This window comes from Tiliqua scincoides, chromosome 2 (genome assembly GCF_035046505.1).
Source record: "Tiliqua scincoides isolate rTilSci1 chromosome 2, rTilSci1.hap2, whole genome shotgun sequence".
Classification (NCBI taxonomy): Eukaryota; Metazoa; Chordata; class Lepidosauria; order Squamata; family Scincidae; genus Tiliqua; species Tiliqua scincoides.
Window position 1 is genome coordinate 165,098,407 of NC_089822.1, and position 13,939 is coordinate 165,112,345.

Consider the following 13,939-nt stretch of genomic DNA (forward strand, 5'->3'; position numbering starts at 1 on the left):
TACTGATATGTTACATCTAGGTTCCTTGCTTTGTAGAATGAGCTGGACAATGTCTCAAGTCTCCTGGAAGAAGCAGAGAAAAAAGGCATTAAATTTGCCAAAGATGCTGCCAGCCTCGAGTCGCAGCTACAGGATACACAGGTATGCCTGCATTGTTAGAATGAATCAGTTCATTATCTTGAGTATTGCACATTCCTTCTCTGGTTTGAATCACTGTAGTGCAGACTGTACTGTAGTGCTTCCAGTGAAATTGCATATCCACCATGATTTTTTCAGATATTAAAAAAAATCACGTGCATTCTCTTGCAAAAGTAAAGTTTGGGCTTCTGTATTTTAGTGATAATATTTTTATCCTGCTTTTCCCCTACTGGGGTGTGTGTTCAAGGCAGCTAACATAAAAAATACGTAATAGAACTAACCATAAAACAGTCAGTCAAGGAAGAGCCAGCATTATTAAAATAATATATAAATATAAAAACAGAATATGGCATTAGCGAAAGCAGCAAAAGGAATAATCAAAGAACAAAGGAGTATAAAACAGTACATGGTATTCATAGCAGCAGCAGACATGTTGACCCAATAAGAATGTCTATGGTATATTGTAATATCACAGAAATAACTTCTACACGAATAATGACAATTATCTGTCTGGATCGTTGTCCCTGAAAGTGTCTAACTGGGGCCCTTAATCTCAAAAGAACATAAGAACAACCCCACTGGATCAGGCCGTAGGCCCATCTAGTCCAGCTTCCTGTATCTCACAGCGGCCCACCAAATGCCCCAGGGAGCACACCAGAGACCTGCATCCTGGTGCCCTCCCTTGCATCTGGCATTCTGACATAGCCCATTTCTAAAATCAGGAGGTTGTACATGCACATCATGGCTTGTAATGGATTTTTCCTCCAGAAACTTGTCCAATCCCCTTTTAAAGGCGTCCAGGCCAGATGCCGTCACCACGTCCTGCGGCAAGGTGTTCCGCAGACTAACCACACGCTGAGTAAAGAAATATTTTCTTTTGTCTGTCCTAACTCTCCCAACACTCAATTTTAAGTCTACAAGTAATATAGTGAGTCTTTCATACGTGGAATATGGAGCAACATATTTTATTACCTTGGTTTTTGCTCTCCAGCTTCCCCTGGGGTGGGGGAACAACCCATCTCAGAGCTCAGAATGGACAGGGCAAGGTTTTGAATTGTGTGCTCATTTATAAAATAATGGGTTCAGTTCTTGTGATATCTTGTTTAAATGCTAACATCTGACCAACAAAGCTCTTCATGGTACAAGATCCATTAATTGTTTTGAGCATTTTAATCTTTCAGAAATTGATGGACTGTAATGTAGTCTTTGCCAGCAGAGCCTAGCTTCTGCTTTAATGTGCTAAACAAGCATGACAAGTTCTGGCAATTCTTAAGTTGTCCTTTTATCTTTTGTGTGATTGCTGTTATTAGAAAGATGACACATCTCATTCTGCTTGATGGTAGTAAGTTACTTGGCCATTTTTGCATTGAACAGATGACCTTTCTAGCTTTGGAACAAACTTTTAATGAACTGCTTTAAGATCTGGAATGATGTATCCCATTATCAAATTTCACTGTGATGAGTAATGCTGCCAAGATCAACCAGCATGAATTCTGCTTCCTTAGGCAGCCCCATACCATTCCTTGGCACAAAAATAATCCATATTGGAGGGTATCTGCATGAGGTTAAGTTCAATCTCTGTTGGGACAAGTGTTAGAGTGCACCTTTCACTCCACAACAGGAGCTGTTGCAAGAGGAAACCCGCCAGAAACTGAACTTGAGTAGCAGGATTCGGCAGTTGGAAGAAGAGAAGAACAATCTGCAGGAGCAGCAGGAAGAAGAAGAAGAGGCCAGGAAGAACTTGGAGAAACAGGTTATAGCCTTGCAGTGTCAGGTGAGAAACCATGGAATGAATGTACAGGCCATTGTACCCACTATATGTGACGGTGGTTCATCTCCAGTCAGACTTATGCTTCAGTTGAACTAATCTAAGGTGTGTTTCTCTGCACTATTGTCAGAAAGAAGCTATAAGGACTAGAGCTTTTTATTACATCATACAAGGTTAGACCCTTTTTTCCAGATGCCTTGAACAGTTGGAGTATGTGGAGTGGGGAATCTTTCAAGCAGTGTAATAATTGCAATTAATATGGGTCTGGTTCTTCTGAGGTGGTAAATCTGCATCTAGGCCGTACCATTGCAAGTGCTGATAGAGGAAAATTCAGCAAAAAAACAAGAAATATGTTGCCTATAGAAAATGGACATGTCAAGGAGACCAGTTCTAGTCTAGCCACCTCATTGATGTGTTCACTTTCCATGCAAGGAACATCCATTCACATGAATCCCCACCAGCACTGTGAAGTGCTACAGCCTAAACAACCTTGCCAGCCGAGCAAGATCTAGGCTGTGGTGTAAAAATGTGCCATTTTAGTCCTAACAAGCACCTTTTTTCGATATTAAACTCAGTTGGCTGATGCCAAGAAGAAGGTTGATGATGACTTGGGGACCATTGAAGGGCTAGAGGAGAGTAAGAAGAAGTTACTGAAGGACATGGAAATTCTGAACCAGCGTCTAGAAGAGAAAGCAATGGCTTATGATAAATTGGAGAAGACCAAGAACCGTCTTCAGCAGGAGCTTGATGATTTGATGGTAGACCTTGATCATCAACGCCAGATTGTTTCCAACTTGGAGAAGAAGCAGAAGAAGTTTGATCAGGTATGCCAGTACTTAAAACCTCTTGCTTTCCTTCTGATGTTACATATATCAGTTAATTATTTCCCCTGGTAGTTAATCTTGCAACAGTGAAATGTCATACAAGGTGCCTTTAAAAATTATCCATGCGAGTGCAATACTTTTGCAGTGGTCCACCTATGAATGGGTCAGCTGGAACTTAGGTAAGGCTCTTGTATGGCTGCTTAACTAGAGCCTTTTATGGGTAGAAGATCTTAATGATGCCTTAAGAGAAGGTCATTATTGAGGAACTAGGGGCAAGAGAATAGGTGCCCTCAATCTCTGGTAGATGTCCTGCATTTGGTTGGTTGTCCCTTAGCAAAGTGCCTGACAGCATTGAGTCCAAAGTATTAAATAACCATAGTATCTTGGGGATTAAGTTTAAAATCAAAGTATCCAACCTACAGTATTTAGCTATTCATATATTTACAATGCTCAGCTGCTGGCAGAAGAGAAGAATATATCTGCTCGCAATGCAGAAGAAAGAGACCGTGCAGAGGCTGAGGCACGAGAAAAAGAGACCAAGGCACTTTCTCTGGCACGAGCCTTGGAGGAAGCTTTGGAGTCAAAGGAAGAGTTTGAGAGGCAGAACAAGCAACTCCGTACAGACATGGAGGATTTGATGAGTTCCAAAGATGATGTGGGCAAAAATGTGAGTGTTGTGCTGTTTGCATATCTGGAACTGATAGTACACTGAACAAGTGCTTTAATTTTTTTGTGGTAAAATGGACTTTGAGAGGTGAGCCTTCTAATATTGTAAACTGACTTTTTTAGTTCTGCGTGTACACAGTGTACCCAACTATTGAAATATAAATTCTCATAGTTCTAGAGTTTGTTTTTGTTCATTACTGTATTTTTGCATACTTTTTAATGAGCTGGTGTAGCATAGCCCCCAAGGGACTGAGAATTAAGCTTCCCTGGTTCCCTGCAGCATAAATTACTTGCACCCACTCTGTTGCCATTATCAGGATACCTGAAATGGTCGGGTGTTCTTTATGTACTGGGGCTGTAGGTTCATGAACTGGAAAAATCCAAGCGCACCTTGGAGCAGCAAGTGGAGGAGATGAGAACACAATTGGAGGAGCTAGAGGATGAGCTGCAGGCCACAGAAGATGCCAAATTGCGCCTGGAAGTGAACATGCAAGCTATGAAAGCACAGTTTGAGAGGGACCTTCAGGCCAGAGATGAGCAGAATGAGGAGAAGAAGAGGCTCTTGGTAAAACAAGTAAGTCTTGGAATATCTAAGTGTAACAGTAGCCACTCACTCATGAAACCTCATACAGCTTTGTTCTATTAGGTCTTAAAATCTTTTCCATGCACACATGCTACTTTATTATTTCATACTTCAGTGTCATTGGGTTTATGTCCTGTCATTCCCAGCTGTATTTTAGAAGTAAACCAGGTAGCTAGACTCTTAAATTTATATTAAATCTGTAACTTATCACTATTGTAAGTTTATAAATACATGTGAATTCATATGTGAACAGTCATTTCAAAAATGCCCTGGAGATCAGTTTATGAATTATGTACGCACAGGAGTGCAGGTGGAATGGGGCCTACCTAGGTCACTGGATAGACTGCTTCTGGTAGATTTATGTATAGAGGCACTAAGTTCCAGGAATATTGGAAGCAATGAATGAGGGTTGTGTTAAATATGTTCATTGTACAATTTAATAATGTGTTCAGAAAGTGTCTTTCAAGTTTCAGATCAGGAAATACACCAAATTTCTGGGTCACTGGCCAGAATTTTTAATTTTAGCTTGTGATTATAAACATTGTCATTACCAATTCTTTAGCTTCTTGCTTAGTTGATCTGAAATTGCTTTTAATTTTGCTTTGAAGAATTAATAGCGATGACATAAAGCCTTGTTGTCCTCATTTTGGGAACAGATGCACCAAGAACAAGAGTATCATTTTGGTCTCAGTACGAGATTAACAATTATAGTTGACTACTTTTGCCTATAAATGACTTAATAAGCTGCAGTATTAGCCTGTACGCAAGAGCTATGAATGAAGAGAGTCTGAAGCTTGTAGTGGAAAAACCTGGCTATAAAATTCAATTTTATATTGGGGGAGTGAGGTACTGAGCAGGGGAAATGTATCTTGATTTTAGCCCACAGGTGATTCTCTAGCCCAGGGGTCGGCAACCTTAAACACTCAAAGAGCCGTATGGACCCATTTTCCGGAGGAAAAAAAAACCTCAGGAGCCGCAAAACCCTTTTAACATCTAAAATGAAGATAACACTGCATATATAGTTTTTTTTACCTTTATGCTCTCATAGGTCCCATTTTTATAATGTAGCCCCCTCTTGTAGCTTTTAGTTAGTTTTGTCATACATTCTTGTCCTGTGTTTTCAGACACCTGGTCCTCTATGGTGTTTTGCCTGATTCCAAGGCCATTCTTTGCCTGGAGAATTATGCCCACTTTAAGCAAATTAGCTCCCCTTCTTTCCCCCAACAAATGACCCTGGTTCTGCCCTGCAGTCCTGCTGGACCCCACCTCCAGGGTAGCTCACCTGTTCAACCTGCAGAGGTCCTCTCTCCTGCCAGCAGTCTCCCACCACTACAGCAGCCCCTTGGTCCTCAGCAGGTCTTGGGCACAGCAGCCACACTTCAAACGCTAGTGTCTCCCGCAGTTAGTCACAAAGTCAGTCAGAGTATCCAGGGCAGAGTCCAAAGTCAATAAGCCAAGTCACAGTCCAAGATCAGATTCCAAAGTAAGTCAGTCAAATCAGTCAGAGTATCCAAGTCAATAAGCCCAGTCAGTCTCCTCTCCAACCTGCACTCCTACAACCCACACCCCCTTCCTCAGGTGCCTGTTATATCCCTGAAGGCCCTATTGCCTTCAAGTGGCTGCAGCTGTGCAGCACATGCTGCTGGATGCCCAGGCCTTACCCTTAAAGGGGCCACTGCTGACACCACATCTACCTCCTCACCAGATCTTCCAGGATTCCAATACAAATGGCGGTTATGACATCTGCTTATCTTACATGGATACTAAAGAACTCCCCCCACCTTCCAGAGGCACCCTGCTGGAAGGAAAAAAGGACACAGACTCCAGTGGTGGGGAAGAGAAGAAGCCAAAGGTGGGGGGGGGCAACCACAGGCCAGCTTCTGCCCTGCCTGCCTGCCCTCCCTCACTCAGGTTGCAACCCTCTCCACACTATCCTGGGAGTAAGCCCCATTGGCTACAATGGGACTTCTGAGCAGACAAGTTGGTTGGAGCTCTCAGGCTGCAGTCCTCTCCACACTTTCCTGGGAGGAAGCCTCACTGACAACTTGTGAGTAGACCTGCATAGGATGGGGCTGAGGCTGCAGCCCTCCACACCTTCCTGGGAGGAAGCCTCACTGACTACAGTGGGGCTTACTTGTGAGTAGACCTGCACAGGAGGGGGCTGAGGCTGCAGCCCTCCACACCTTCCTGGGAGTAGCCCAGGGGCTTACTCTCGAACAGACCCACTCACCCATCCTTTCACTTGGCCTTGAGCAGGCTCCAAGGCTGCCATCCCAGGCACCCTGTCCTGGGAGTAAGCTTCATCCGCTGTAATGGGGCTTACTACTGAGTAGACACACAGGATGTCTCCTCTGCTGTGGAGGAAAAGCCTCTCCTTGCACTGAGTGGGGACCTGCTCAAGGAAATGCAGGCTGCAAGGGCTTGCAATGGCTGAGGAGGAGGGCAGCTCAGGATTGGCTGGTGGTCAGCCAGTGAAGGGCCCTGAGTCATTCCATCAGAAAAAGCCAGGAGCCTGCTGGATGCTGATTGGCTGAGCCTGCTGGAGAGTTGGGGAAGGGAAAAACAGGGGCCTTAAGCCTGCAGAGTGGGCAAAATTGAAAAGGGAAACTAATGCGGGGCAGGTGGGGGTGAAGGGAGAGGAGGGCAGTGAGCTCAGGGGGCAGAGGGAAGCAGCCTGCCCTCCCAACACAGGTGCCTCCTGTTAACACCTTTGCCACTTTCACCGGGAGGAGCCGCAGCAGACAGCTGAAAGAGCCACATGCGGCTCTAGAGCCGCAGGTTGCCGACCCCTGCTATAGCCTTTTTGTAGTCTTAGATTTGTGTCTGCTTATGGCTCTTCTTAGCCTCCATTAGGCATAATTTTTTCTTTGGAAGAACTAATAACAATTGTTCATCTTCTCTTTATGGTTTCCCCACAAGGGAACATGAATTTGTAGTACTGTATTTTTAAGTAACCTAAAATCCAAAATGTTTTTCTGGGATCTCATCTTTCATTACAGGCAGCTTCAGCTACTGGGTTCTGTTTGAGGTTCTTTCTTTTTTGTCTTGGTGTTTTATGCGTCATGTTAACTCTGTAGGTCAGGGAGTTGGAAGCAGAACTGGAAGATGAGAGGAAGCAGCGGGCCTTAGCTGTGGCATCCAAAAAGAAAATGGAGGCAGACCTGAAAGACCTAGAATCTCAGATAGAGGCTGCAAACAAGGCCCGTGATGAAGCAATCAAGCAACTGCGCAAACTGCAGGTAGGCAAAACTGCTTTGCAAATCAAGATGTGCATGGGAGTGATCCTTAGAACCCATTCTCTTTATTTGAACATTTCCTCTGCCCCTCCTTAAATGGCCAATATTATGCCAGTGTACAAATCTATGGCGTATCGTTTTCAGTTCTAACCACCACATTTCAAAAAGGATATAGTGAAACTGGAAAAGACACAGAAGAGAGTGACCAAAACTATTAATTGAGCTTGGGCACCTCCTTTACAAGGAAAGGCTACAATGTTTGGGGCTCTTCAGTATAGAAAGAGGGCACCAGAGGGGGGCACATTATTGAGTCATACAAAATTATGCATTGGATGGATAGAGGGAAGGGTTTTCCCCTTCACCCAGCACCAGAATCAGGAGACTGCCGCTTAGACTGTGAGAGTTGGAATAGATATAAGGAAATATTTCTTTATTCAGCATGTAATTAGTCTGTGGAACTCCTTGCCACATGATGTGGTCATAGGCATCTGGCCTAGGTGTCCTTGAAAGGGGTTGGACAGATTTATGGAGGAAAAGTCCATAACAGGTTACAAGCCATGCTGACTGTATGCATCCTCTGGGCTTTAGAGGTCATCTGTCTCTAAATGCCAAACGCAAGGGAGTGGCAACAGGATCCAGGTATCTTGTATGATGTTCTGGATATGTAGAGAAGACTTGAGCAGCATGGCTAGTTTAACAAAAAAATTTTAAACAAATATTTCATCCTGATCTAAACATGGTTGTTCTTCTACATTCCAGACTCAGATGAAAGACTATCAGCGTGAGTTAGAAGAAGCTCGTGCATCTAGGGATGAAATCTTTGCTCAATCCAAGGAGAATGAGAAAAAACTCAAAAGCCTAGAAGCAGAAATTCTTCAACTGCAAGAGGTATGGTCCTGTGGCATTATGGATGTTCATGCTAGAGAAGGCAACCAGTTGACTTGTGAAAAGCCTGTGACTTAAAGCAGAATCTTGGAGACCTTTTTTTTTCCTGTGTTGGAGTATGTGCATTTGATGCAATCTGGGGGGTGGGAATGTTTTGTGGAGTGTTTGAAATATGGAACTAAATGTATTCATCTGCAAAGCATTAAAATTTTTAAGTCTTTTGTGACCAAGGAGCTGGAAGTCAGGCTTCAAAGTCAAGCCAGTTCAGGTTGTGGGGAGATGACATAGGCAGGTTCATGTGTTAGTTGGACTTTGGGTTGGGGGGATGTTTTATATCCTAAGAGGATCTAATCCAGTGCAGACTCTAGTGACATAGAATAATGTGAGGGCTCTTTATCAAGACATTAAAAGTAATCTTGCTTGCCACACCTAGCAAGACACCAACAAATATCTTTGTTGGGCAGGAGGTCTGGTCTAGAGGGTAGAGCCTCCATTTGCCTGAAGATTAACATCCACAAGGTCGCCAGTTCGAGGCCACCGGCACCGTGCGACCTTGAAGCAGCCGGCAAGCTGCAGCTGAGCTGTTCCATCTGCTCGGAGCGTGGGAGGATGGAGGCCAGAATGTTAAAACCAGATCGGAGTGTAACATCTTGAATGTGGTGGTTCTTGAAAGAGAGAACCTTCTTTCAATATGTAAAAATCCCTGCGTGGATTTAATAAGCCTGCCTGTGTAAACCGCCTTGAATAAAGTCTTGAATAAAGACCAAGAAAGGCGGTATATAAATACTGTATATTATTATATTATTATTATTATCTTTTCAGGAGCTTGCTGCCTCGGAGAGAGCCAGGCGTCATGCAGAGCAGGAGAGGGATGAACTAGCTGATGAAATTGCCAACAGTGCCTCTGGGAAGTAAGTTTCATTAGATGGCTTTGCTAACAGCAGGCGTTATGTGATGGAAATATTCTGTCAACCTTTCTCATGATGTGACAGACCGTGATTATCTCAAAATTCCTGATTCAAATTTGTAGTGATGTCAAGTGCGTATCTCAACTCTGTAGATCTGCCCTGCTTGATGAGAAGCGCCGGCTGGAAGCCCGAATTGCACAACTGGAAGAGGAACTGGAGGAGGAACAGAGCAACATGGAACTTCTCAATGACCGTTTCCGCAAAACCACACTACAGGTAAAACAGTGTGCATTTGTGTGCACACACTCCCTGGTGTATTACTTGAATATTCTTCATCTGCTTTTGTAGGAAAGAGAGAGCTATCTAAACTGTGCTTGCCTTCCCAAAGGTTGACACGCTGAACTCTGAATTGGCTGCAGAGCGGAGTGCTGCTCAGAAGAGTGAGAATGCACGTCAGCAGCTAGAGCGTCATAATAAAGAACTGAAAGCCAAGCTTCAGGAGTTGGAAGGTTCAGTAAAGTCCAAGTTCAAGGCAACCATTTCAGCACTTGAAGCAAAGATCGGGCAGTTAGAAGAACAGCTGGAGCAGGAGGCAAAGTAAATAGTCTTGATTTTAATATTGGGGAAAGCAATTTCTGAATTGGGGGGGGGACACAATCAAGTCTAGAATCTCTTTTCTGGAGGCTTATCATGGGATTGGTTAGTTATTCAGAAAGGGGGGCTATGCATCTGAAGGATGAGTCAGTGCAAGAACTGGTGTAGTAATACCTTCCATTTCTTATTGTACAGTCAGTTCTTGTTATCTGCTACAGTTAGGTTCTTGGAAAACGTCATGGATACCGATTTAGTGGATCCTGAATCACTGAGCCTCTGAGAAAAATGGGGTTAGGTTCCAGAGGACCCTCTTCATCATACGCTCTATTGACATTATAACCTGAATCTTATCTTGAAGTCTGATAGCGAGGGCTCATCAACATCTGATATTTCCTCCTCTGTGCTGGATATCCCATTGAAGGGTGCTGGCCCAGTGGTGAGGCGTCAGAGTTCAGCAGTGAGGAGGGGGTTGCTTCACATCCTCCTCCTCCAACTTTCTCTTGGTTCCTTCCCCTGGCTTCTCCCAGACCCAGAGCAGCCCTCTGGTAGCCTTCCAGAGCCCTCTCATCATTGGTCATTATCAGGGTTATGAAGGTTCAGCTGGAGTCCCCAAAATGGTGCCCAAAATAGTGGGGCATGTCTGGAAATGGACACAAATGTGATTCTCCACAGGCCAATATCGCTGCCTAATTGATGCAGAAAATTTACTCAATCCAGATAACTTTCTAAAAAATGGTATATACGTAATTGACTGGACATGATTACTGCAATCTTCTCCCTGTCAGCCGTATACTGTATAGGCGTGTGTTCTCTCCCCCTTGTGTGGTGCTGGTGTTTTCTGCTCATGAGGAGGCCACTGTCTCTTCTCCTCCTCCTACAACCTCTCACCCCACCTACCTGCTCATAGCTGCACCGAGACCACCACCGAGTGTTCCTTCACACTTTTAGCAGATAACGAGAACAAAATCCCGGATAACAAGAGGTAGGTGGCAGTTCTGCCTCTTGCAGATAAGCAGATTCACAGATAGCAAATTTGTGTATGAGAGAGAATTGACTATGTTTTGATCTGGAACTTCATTGCTGTTGTCCTGTAAATACTCCAGGACACCCCAAAAATTGAATTTTTGAAAACAATCAGATTTTCAGGGTTAGTACCTTGGGTTTATTATATACAGTCAGATGTATGAACTACTCCACTGCCACTTGCACCGTCAGCTAGAATCAGTACACATTTTGATGTGCTTTTAGTACTTGGTCCAGCCTCATTCTGCTACTGTAGTGTACGATTCTGTGCTGTTGAATTTCTTTAGAGAGAGAGCAGCTGCCAACAAATTAGTACGTCGTACTGAGAAGAAGTTGAAGGAGGTATTCATGCAGGTGGAGGATGAGCGCCGCCATGCAGACCAGTATAAAGAACAGGTGAGTTACTGCTAGCTCCATTGAAGAGCTCCTCTTCGTAGCCACCCATCCTCCAAAAGACTCTTCTACTCTGCCAGTAACCTAAGCATATTGCTTAAACAGTGCAATTGTTTTCTTTATGATAAGATGAGTTCTCTTATAGTGCTGCATTTTTGTTTGTTTTCTGGGATCCTGGCTCCTGAGTGAGCAAGACTTAATTGGAATCCTGATCCAGCAGACATGTGTAGTTGGCATGAGATTTTGCTTTGATTAACACACGCACACATGCCCCTCAAGGCAGTTGTGGGGAGCAAAGAGCTCTTTTCAGTGTACAAGCAGTCAAGTTAGCCAGTGTTTGAGAGTGGGCAAACACAAACAGCTCTGTAGATGAGACCCTTCCAGGTCTCAGGAAGGGAGCATATTCCTGCACAATGATTGTGTTTGTGTGAGCAAAGCCCTATTTGACCTGGTGTGTCTTATGGCTGTTTCCTCCTTTACAAAATATATCTGATTTCCTAGATGGAAAAAGCCAATGTTAGGATGAAACAGCTCAAACGCCAGCTAGAAGAGGCAGAGGAGGAAGCGACACGTGCTAATGCTTCACGCCGTAAGCTCCAGCGTGAGTTGGATGATGCCACTGAAGCCAGTGAGGGACTTAGCAGGGAAGTCAGCACTCTGAAAAACAGACTAAGGTGAGTAATGCTTGACTTAAGGGGGTGGGCGGAGTGTGGGCTGCTTCAGCACAGCCCCCTGGGATATGCTGGATTCTCACTGATTCTCATTTCTGGTTACTCTTTTGTGTTTGTGAGTCTCTCTCCCTTCTCTCCCCGCCCTGCCCAACTGGGTCCTTGATAGCTCACTACTGATGTGGATCATGTTCAAACGGCGGGATGGTATTCAGTAACCAAAATGGAAGAATAGTGACCATTTGGTGAGGTCACTAGCACATGCTGTTGCTGTGTTTGTCTGGAAGTGGATGGCTAGTTAAAAATGGCACCCCTTGGCAGCCATACGTAGAACCCAAGTGAAGTGTATTGAGGTATCTAACTACACACATTGGCTAGACAGAGCTGTATACTTTTGGTCCATCTCTGTTGGATGCATGAATATTTGAATCAATGTTGTGACTGAGCTGTCAATGCTGTTGACCATGACATAGGGGAGCCTAGTGGGATGGTGGTTTCCCTGTCTGAGCAAAGGACCATGTACTCAAGCCATCACTCTTTGTACATTCTTACAGGAGGGGTGGCCCAATCACTTTTTCCTCCACCCGATCTGGGAGGCGCCAACTGCACATTGAAGGGGCTTCCCTGGAGCTTTCTGATGATGATGCAGAAAGTAAGGGCAGTGATATCAATGAGCCACAGGCTGCCCAAGCAGAATAAAGAGCCCTACGATTTTGTACAGAGTGTCTCCCACTAGTGAGACTTTCCTTCCATGCATCTGGGAGAAGAAGAGAATGAGGCAAGAGGAAAAGAAGAGGAAGGCCTTATTGGCCATCACATTGCCTTGAGGCCCCAGACTTGCCTTAGGTAAAACTGGCACACTACTTGCTCAGACATTGCAAGTCAGCTGCAGCACACTGTTGACTGCCTTGCCATGCTATGACCCGCTTTGGATATAGGTACCACTGCTTTTTACATGTATTAATGTATCTGTTCAGTGCTTTTGTTTCCAGGTATCCGTTGTGAAGCCATTTTTTAAAGCACCAAATGACAGAAGGGTGCTCCCTCTAGTATGTCATTCCCAAGCAGACATTTCTGGCAGCTGGCCCCTTCTTATTTCTATGCATGCTTACTTGTACAGCAACACCTTTCCATTTCTTTTGGGCTCATCTGCAGGACCCCTTTTCCTATCATTTATGACAGACTTAATCAGTTCATTGACTGTGAAGAGGCTGGGGAGGGTAGTAAAGTGACACTCATTACTAGCCAGCTGTTTATGCTGCTTAATTGAATGCATGTCCTCTCCAGGCATGGTTAGTAGTATGTCTGGCAGAGAGCAGCCAGATCTGTTACTAGTGGTTCTCTACATATTCAGAGTGCTCAGAGCAAATTGGAAAGCCTCATCGTAGAAATGGGCTTACATTCCATATCTGCCCCCATGCAGCAACTGCTCAGTTGCTGGACTGACATGCTGGAGATGGGGGTGTATGTAAATGAGAGCTGAAGCTCTTGGCAGCTGTCTTGGTGCCCATCAGTGTCTCAGAGGATAGCATGGGGACATTGTCTGTAAATGGACATGCCAGTGGAGCTGCCCCCTTCTCAGCTTTCCTTTGGACAGTGTTAACTTCACCTAGCTAGTATTCTTTGTTTTGTAGCCAAGAACTGATATTTACAGAAAGTGCCTTAGACACTACAGTACTAAGACAATGTTACATATATAATTTGCCTATAACAATGATTTAATGTATTAATTTTTCTTCATATCATGTTACACCTCTTCTAGTCCAAGTGGTATTATTGATATTCAGTGAAAAGGAATCAGTGTTAACTATGAAATCTTGATCTCTTGCAACATGCTTGAAAGAATATTTTTCTTTGGTTAAAAGCTTTAACATCTGTTACAAAGCTTTTGTTTTGTGCATTTGGGTAATTCTTAATCATTACTGGCTGTTGACCACCAGGCATCTGACTGCAAATACCTTGTTTCTTTGTATTCCCATATTTCTAGACAATGATTTTTGTAAGACAATAAATTTATTCCTTCTAGACTCATTAATAGTTTTTGCTATTGTCATGGAAGATACGCCTTCTTTCTCTTTCTCTATCTTGAACTAGGCTTAAAATCAATGACTGAAATATTCTGTCTGTTAATAACGTGGGAGTCAGACCTTCTCTATAGTCAGTCTCAGTAACTTTGGACGGATTTATTTTACACTAAACTTCATTGTCAAATGATGATAAACTAGTTATTTCATCAGTTCATTTTACTTTCAG

General features: G+C 43.9%; 1 protein-coding gene across 3 annotated transcripts in view; it reads left to right on the forward strand.

Annotated features, from left to right (window-relative positions):
- The window catches only part of MYH10 (myosin heavy chain 10), a 108,688-nt gene extending 94,971 nt beyond the window's left edge, over nucleotides 1-13,717 (forward strand). For all 3 annotated transcript variants that reach the window (XM_066614714.1, XM_066614716.1, XM_066614717.1), the window contains 13 exons: nucleotides 37-141; nucleotides 1,760-1,912; nucleotides 2,482-2,730; nucleotides 3,185-3,397; nucleotides 3,758-3,970; nucleotides 7,057-7,218; nucleotides 7,975-8,103; nucleotides 8,923-9,011; nucleotides 9,161-9,284; nucleotides 9,397-9,605; nucleotides 10,913-11,021; nucleotides 11,520-11,692; nucleotides 12,241-13,717. In XM_066614714.1, the coding sequence (XP_066470811.1) occupies nucleotides 37-141; nucleotides 1,760-1,912; nucleotides 2,482-2,730; nucleotides 3,185-3,397; nucleotides 3,758-3,970; nucleotides 7,057-7,218; nucleotides 7,975-8,103; nucleotides 8,923-9,011; nucleotides 9,161-9,284; nucleotides 9,397-9,605; nucleotides 10,913-11,021; nucleotides 11,520-11,692; nucleotides 12,241-12,385 (2,073 nt within the window). In that variant the 3' untranslated portion in view covers nucleotides 12,386-13,717. The remainder of the gene's footprint in view (nucleotides 1-36; nucleotides 142-1,759; nucleotides 1,913-2,481; nucleotides 2,731-3,184; nucleotides 3,398-3,757; nucleotides 3,971-7,056; nucleotides 7,219-7,974; nucleotides 8,104-8,922; nucleotides 9,012-9,160; nucleotides 9,285-9,396; nucleotides 9,606-10,912; nucleotides 11,022-11,519; nucleotides 11,693-12,240) is intronic.
- The last annotated feature ends 222 nt before the right edge of the window (nucleotides 13,718-13,939 follow it).